Here is a 7724-nt window from a genome sequence, read left to right as displayed (position 1 = left end):
AGAAACATTTTGAAATGATAAAACGTGAATATTTTTGAAAACCAATAAAGACTAATGTTAAAAGCATCTTTCAGACTACATAACGCTATATCCAAGTAAATTTTATTTTGTTGAATATACTTAGGCATCTAAAAAGAAAAAATATATACCATAAACATTTATTTTCTTTTAATATAAGTAGGCCGACAAGAAAAAATATTAAATACATTAAATCCCATTCGGGTAATCAAAGTTGGAAATTAAAAATAAAATATTTGTTTTCAAAGAGAAAAACAGTTTTACTCAACATTTACAAGATATTTCTATGTTGAAAGGGAGATAAATTATCGGATTCAGAACTTCCACAATCTCCTGATAGTAACTATTTACTTAAATGTTCTCTACTTAATTCAAAGTTCACCCTGGTGTACATTCAGTACAACTGTGATGAAGATAAGCCTAAAGCTCGCTGATAACATTTCCCTCTGGGAACGTAACTTATTGAACAGAAATGTTCCGATCGAACAACAGCAGTAATGTTGGCCTATTTACAACACAATGCAATGCGTTTCTTGTTCATCAGAGCTCTTCTGTCAACAATAATAACAAAAAAATTCACGACTTTACATTGGTTAAACATGTTTTTATTTCTAAGCTAAGGTACATCTATTTAACACTTTACAGAAAACTTAGGTGTAACAAGGTACTAATATTTACATATATACACAAAGAATGACTATTGTTTAACAGCAACAATATATTCATCTCAAACAATAAACAACATCCTGTGAGGCTTAACTTGTGCAATGAGCAAGTCATTCGAGATCTATCACAATCCACATTTCCAAAACATCAACCTGATTTTTTCTTCTTGTTATCTGATAAATGAAGAACTAGGATATCGTAAGCTTTTATCATACAGGTGAGTTAATTAATTATTAATTTTGTAGAAATGTTCTACCCTGCACGATGCTTATTTGGGTCTACATGATTATTTTTTTCCCGTCATCTTTAACCAATGATTTCAACCTGTACAATAATTAAATTTGAAATCTAAATTATTCCACCCTGTACTATTATTAAATTATTGATATTTTCCCACCCTGCACTATTATCTGGAACACGAGAGTAACAGTAAAGAAAGTCGACGGGATTGGAACACACTCATATTGTGTATTTTTTCGTGTTAAACATCAGATCAAGTGAGCGCGAGAATTCCAGCCTTTGCCTTGGTGCTATTTATATAACATATTAACAGTGTTACCAAACAAAGCACATAATTTCTGTAAACAAGTAGAGAACACAAAAATAAAAGGACACAAAAAATAGGCAAGAGTTATTTAAAGGTACTTAACAGGAAAACTACTTATTGATCACAGGCATTAGAGTCTTGACCTAGACAAGTGAGGAAGGACTTTTACCTAACAGTAAAATTACCTGCCAATAAGTACACCAAGTCTTGACCTAGACAAGTAAGGAAAGACTTCCTTAACGTTACCTGTCAACAAGTACAACAAGTCTTGACCTAGACAAGTAAGGAAAGACTTCCTTAACGTTACCTAACAGTAAAACTACCTGCCAATAAGTACACCAAGTCTTGACCTAGACAAATAAGGAAAGACTTCCTTAACGTTACCTAACAGTAAATTACCTGCCAATAAGTACACCAAGTCTTGACCTAGACAAGTAAGGAAAGACTTCCTTAACGTTACCTAACAGTAAACTTATCTGCCAATAAGTACACCAAGTCTTGACCTAGACAAGTAAGGAAAGACTTCCTTAACGTTACCTAACAGTAAAATTACCTACCGATAGTACGTCATGCTTTGACCCAGACAAGTAAGAATAACTTTCCATAAAAAAACGAACCATTTTAAATTAATGCACAGTTGTTATACAGATATAAAATTAATTTTATTCAGCAAGTTTTATTTTCTCTGTAATGAGATTTTAAAATTACCATGCATTGAAAAACCAACAAAACTCTGAGCTATAAGTTTGTTTTTCTTTATGTAATCACATTTTTTCTTAAAGTTCAAAATGATAATAATTTGAACAACGGTGCCATAATTGAGATTAAATATTTGATTAAAATGAGAAAAGTTTTTTTTTTCTTCATTGAAGTCGTAAGTTATTTTAACTATTGATCTGGTTACGAGGTTTTACATAACATTTGTTTTGCTACAATTCCATTTGAAACCGTGGTATGTAAGTGCGATCATATTAACAAATAATGAAAATTCTCCATGAATGTTTGTAGTTTAAGCACAAAGCTACACAATGGGTTGTCTGTACTCTGCCCACCACGGGTATAGAAATTCGGTTTCTAGCGTTGTAAGTCCGCAGACATACCGTCGTGCGCGTGCCACTGATCTATTAAGGTTATTCTGTCTTTCGATGGCAAGTGATTAGACATGCGTTATATAAACTTGTCACCTCTCACTAAAAATGTGGTCTGAAAACAATTTTGAACACTCTTTAAGATATCACCCTGGCGGGTAAACTAAAAAACAACTATTATTCATTGTTTTCTGGTGTTTTCTAGCCTGTTTCTACATCAGTACTGAAAATACAAAATAAATGAGCATCATATAAATGTATGTATGTATCCATATATATATCATGAGATGTTACCATGGTGATGTATTTATATATATATCATAAGATGTTACCATGGTGATATATATGGTAATCATGAGATATTACCATGGTGAGTAAGCTGCTTCCCCTATTGGAAAATTTTGAACCATCAACATTGAAAACTTTATTCTCCTGAAGAAGAATTGTCAGCTATTCAATAGCTCGAGTTTTAGGCCTTTTTTTTTTAAATTCGTTGCAGTTTCTCCACGTGATCCTGTGATCATTAACACTAGAAATTGATTTTATTAAATAGTTATGTTTATCAGTGAGTATCTTAACTAACCGTGAATGTGGTTTGAAGTATGAATGATAAATTAAAGCTTGCTTTCTAGACCATAATTCACTGAAAATAATAAAATAATATACATATACAGCATTTACATAACTGAATCGTTCTTCAAAAACAGATCTCTCTCGAGCGTGATGTCGGTTTCTCTACAGTTCATTTAGAAAAGACGTGAACACTAATCGTTATTTCCAAGCACAGGCGGAACAAAATCAACAACGATTAAATAAAAATACAAACAGCCGGAGTCAAAGTTGAAAACCTCCAGTGGCACAGCGGTATGTCTGTGGGCTTACAACGCTAGCAACCAGGTTTCGAGACCCGTGGTGAGCACGGATAACCTATTGTGTAACTTTGTGCTTAACTACGAGCAAAGCTAAAATTAATCATAAAAAAACAAGCCCACAAAAAAACAGCACGACTTTACTTTTCAAGTATCTGTCTCGCCTGGGTCTACCCAAGTATTTAACATGTGTGTTGCGTTATCTATTGATTTTGGCTGGTATGTTTTTAAATAATTAAATAAAATAATTTATTTTTCTTACAATAAATAAACAACATTCTTAAATTTTTTTTTAATCGAACTTAAAACTAGTACGAGTTAAAATACTGTTTTACTGCGTTATTACAAAGACAAAAAAAAAACTCACTCATAAAACTCAATTAATGGTATGAGAAAAACGCGGTTCTATGTCAGTTATCGAAGGTGTGGAGGTAGACTTGAGTTGAAACAACTAATTAAATGAATATACTACAGAAATGTTTTTATCCAATATCCACGACTTTTCCTGAAATATAAAAGACATAAATGCTCACTTTTAAATAAAAAATATACGAAAATCAAAAAAAATTTGAAATACTACTTTACAACGCCCTCTATGACATAATAACAAATATAGCATTCCGTTTCAGTATACTGCTGTTCTCTCGGCAATGAAAGCTTTGGCTGTTTACTACGGGAATAGTTGTTTCAAGCTTGTATTTCACATTCACATAATGTTTTATAGCTAATGAAAAAAAAAAAAATGTGCCGTGTTTGAAAACTAATTATTTACAGCTTTCTTTTACATAGATTTAAATACTTCTAATAGTGTCAAATAGTTCCAATACATTTCTCAGAGATGGACGTGACAAAATTAATAATCATAAATATAGGCCGAGTAAATCGCAGGTTCGAGTCCAGATAGTCTACTAAGATAGCAGCAGATATCATAAGAAGGAAACTGGGATTAAACTTCACTCTCTACAACGTGTTTTATATATATATATATACTAAGAAATGAGCAAGTTTGAAGTTAAACAGAGGTCCCAGTTAGATTTCATGCAGGCCTTTGGCACTGTTGATAAAGCTAAGTTATAAGTTTCTCTTTGAAACTGTCTTCACTCTTTGAGCCTTGACCCATCACACTGGGCCTGGAGAGCCGAGAAAGTAGAACCCTGATTGGTATCTTCTGGAAGAACAGAATGTTCTAAACTATGATCGGAACCATCAAAACTACGACCAGAGTCTATCCGCTCACACCGACTTCGGCGCACGATATTCTGTGAGTACACGTGACTTGCCCGAACGTTCTTCTCACGTTTTGTTTCACGAAAAGAATGGGTGATGAGTGAACTTCCGGTGTCTGGGTTTCCTAACTTTGGAGTTGTGCAGTAGGAAGCCGGGTTGGAAAGTGTTTTCCTCAAGCTGTTGTTCACCAAAGTGTCCGAAACCGATGTAGACCTTAAAGATATATACGATAAACAATAAGTCAGAGAGTTCTCCCGAAACCGATGTAGACCTTAAAAATATATATACGATAAACAATAAGACGGAGAGTTCTCCCGAAACCGATGTAGATCTTAAAAATATATACGATAAACAATAAGACGGAGAGTTCTCCCGAAACCGATGTAGATCTTAAAAATATATACGATAAACAATAAGACGGAGAGTTCTCCCGAAACCGATGTAGATCTTAAAAATATATACGATAAACAATAAGTCGGAGAGTTCTCCCGAAACCGATGTAGACCTTAAAAATATATAAGATAAACAATAAGTCGGAGAGTTATCCCACAATTCGATACTGAATATTTCTATTTTAGGATTAAAATATTTAAGTAGATATTTTACAACATTTATAGTAAGATTTTTCTCTAATTTTTTATGGCAATCTTAATAATTCTTTCCTCAGGGTTATCATTCTGCTAACTAACAGGAATTAAAAGAAAAAAATCTATGAAATTAAATTCTTGATCTTCATTCGAAACTTTCGAAATAAGTGTTTAAACAGGTTCGAAGTGAGAGACATATTCTAGGCGGTGGGGGCGCTGAAGTGCTGGCTATATCCAACTTGCACGAAACTTTCATTTGTTCAAAATATTATTGTTTTGTAGATATTACTAAAACATCAGTCCGATATCTGGTCGGATGATAAGTGTAGGAATAAAACCTCAAAGTAGTTTTAGAAAATTTAGTTGGGTACGTAATCCAACCCTGACTCCATTAGTTTTTTGTTTTTTTTCATTGGTCCAGGTGTGGCCTAACGTAGGATGCTACGAAGTACACTTACGGCTAATTAAAACAAGAAATGAAGTCGCTTCTAAAGAGTAAAGTGAGATTTTTATCCTGACATGGCTATCCCGAGCGAAACAAAGAGAACATGTAGCTGGAACGTCATGTTCTGACCTTCTTTCCTGATTTCGACATGAAATGCGGTCTAATTGCGCGTGTTATTGTTAATCGGTCATAAGCAGGGAAGCCAGATGAAGTACAACACAAGCGACACTATTGGTACACTATTTCAGGTGTATCTGATACACAGTCTGTGAATACATTATTAGAGAATCATGTGGAAGAATACGGTGTGATATTTTCACAAGAGGCAGACTAAAGCTTAATACGGTGTGATATTTTCACAAGAGACAGACTAAAGCTTAATACGGTGTGATATTTTCACAAGAGGCAGACTAAAGCTTAATACGATGTGATATTTTCACAAGAGGCAGACTAAAGCTTAATACAGTGTGATATTTTCACAAGAGACAGACTAAAGCTTAATAAGGTGTGATATTTTCACAAGAGACAGACTAAAGCTTAATACGGTGTGATATTTTCACAAGAGGCAGACTAAAGTTTAATACGGTATTATATTTTTACAAGAGGCAGACTAAAGCTTAATACGGTGTGATATTTTCACAAGAGACAGACTAAAGCTTCTTGTAACAGAAATACTCCAAAAATGACTTAAGGTGAAATATAAGTAGTAAAAATAAATATTATAAAAACCTTGTTTTTCTGTTTCGTTAACGTTTGTTCTTTTTTTTTTCTTGCATAAAATAATATAGCCACCAGATGGCGTATGTTTCTGAAGTCCTTCAACGTACTAGACTGTTTAACGTGGCAGCCAATAATTGTAATAATAATAATAATGCAAAAAAAAAGTTATTAATTTTAAGATGAAATAAAGATTCATACTCTGACATGAAAACTTACCCATCATTACTCAAGCCTTTTTGGTAAGCAATAGGAGACTGTAAAGCTGAAATATAGAATGCAAAAACTCATGTATAAACTGTGCCTTTTGTTTGGATGATGGAAGAAACTTTCAATAAAATAATTTTTACCGTTACTTTAGCAACAACGATAAACTATTTTATACTTTAGAGCGGTATTACATCAAGTTTGTAAGACAAAAATATTTAGGCTAAAAACTAGGACACCTTACAAGAAAAAAAAATTGACTTAAAAAGAAAAGCTTTCCAAAGTGACTAAGATATAGCTGGAAAGTGCCCATTAGTGCCCTTGCTCTCCAAATTTTAAAGAAATTATTTACGTTGCATAAATTGTTAGTTTGTTTCTTTTTTTTAGCCGCGGCAAAGCGGCTCATAGAACGGCTCTGAGTCTTATGATTTTGTTTATTTTTAGCTTGTAGCTCCGTCATCTTTTGTCTGATTTGAGATGTAATTACAGTTTTGGACTCAGAAGGTCAAACCCTTTCGATTGATGTATTTGATCCCACCCAAGGTCTCATAGATTAATTTACTCTAATCCTGCCTAAAAGAATTTCAAGTGCCGCGACTACTGAGGATTCCCTCTTGTTTGTTGCACAGTAAGTTTATAGCAGGGATTAAATCCCGAATTCTAGGACTATCAATTGGTTTCAACCTATACGTGTTGCTTTTTAACTGAAACACTGTTTCAAAGTTCACACCAACCCCTCATGAAATTTAGCTGGGTGTCGAGAATGGAGCGAAGGCTTGCCACCCACTCGTCCCTCTCTGCTTGGGTGTGACACTGAATGGTGAAGTAAAGTCCTCTCTGATTGAAATCTTTTGACTTCAAAGTGAATGATAGTGGGTCTCCATTGTCTGCTTTCTCCCCGAGGGACATCTTATTCACCTAAAGTGGGGAAAAAAATAAAACAGCTGCTAATTTTCGACTCAATACGAACTCATAGTACAGAGCTTCAGATATCATTATATATATATATTACTGAAATACGACGTTAAGATTTGTGATTAATATTAACTTCCGATCAGAGCAAGCTACCTACTTAGATCGAAACTGGCAATGAGGGTTACAAAATAAATATAATTTTATTATTTCCTTACTTAAAAAGATTAGAATGCATTATTTCATCAGTGGCGTACCCTCGTTGTTAAATACACTTTCGGCCATAAACCCAATAACCTCGCTTAGACAATAATTATTTTTCTTTCATAACACAACTAATCACAATAACTTTGGTATGCAACAGGTTCCAGAAGCTGAAATAACTTTTCAGAAGTGTAAGCCCTATTGGTTACAAAGGACGTACCAGAACATAAACGATCA

The 7724-nt window shown here is 33.7% G+C and overlaps 1 protein-coding gene and 2 long non-coding RNA genes across 4 annotated transcripts in view; 1 reads left to right on the top strand and 2 right to left on the bottom strand.

The window, feature by feature from the left end:
- LOC111088142 overlaps positions 1-1451 on the top strand; it is a 13654-nt gene extending 12203 nt beyond the window's left edge. Inside the window, exon 3 of the long non-coding RNA XR_002612744.1 lies at positions 1366-1451. This is a non-coding gene — a long non-coding RNA (uncharacterized LOC111088142). The remainder of the gene's footprint in view (positions 1-1365) is intronic.
- LOC111088139 lies at positions 602-3200 on the bottom strand. Of its 2 annotated transcripts, none has more exons than XR_002612741.1 (2): positions 1631-3200; positions 602-1538 (listed from the first exon to the last, which is right to left on the bottom strand). It is a non-coding gene; the product is annotated as an uncharacterized LOC111088139 (long non-coding RNA). The 2 variants fall into 2 exon arrangements; XR_002612742.1 differs by having other exon boundaries at positions 602-1416.
- Positions 3201-3877: 677 nt separating this feature from the next.
- The window catches only part of LOC106468881 (rho guanine nucleotide exchange factor 25-like), a 28851-nt gene continuing 25004 nt past the window's right edge, over positions 3878-7724 (bottom strand). Inside the window, exons 12-14 of the mRNA XM_013929330.2 lie at positions 7106-7289; positions 6384-6429; positions 3878-4628 (exon numbers count right to left, since the gene is read on the bottom strand). Coding sequence (XP_013784784.1) covers positions 4286-4628; positions 6384-6429; positions 7106-7289 — 573 coding nt within the window. The 3' untranslated portion in view covers positions 3878-4285. The remainder of the gene's footprint in view (positions 4629-6383; positions 6430-7105; positions 7290-7724) is intronic.

The sequence above is a fragment of the Limulus polyphemus genome, unplaced genomic scaffold, assembly GCF_000517525.1.
Source record: "Limulus polyphemus unplaced genomic scaffold, Limulus_polyphemus-2.1.2 Scaffold3203, whole genome shotgun sequence".
In the NCBI taxonomy this organism is placed as follows: domain Eukaryota; kingdom Metazoa; phylum Arthropoda; class Merostomata; order Xiphosura; family Limulidae; genus Limulus; species Limulus polyphemus.
The sequence above is the reverse complement of the archived record's forward strand: the minus strand, read 5'-3'. Positions and strand labels throughout refer to the sequence as shown.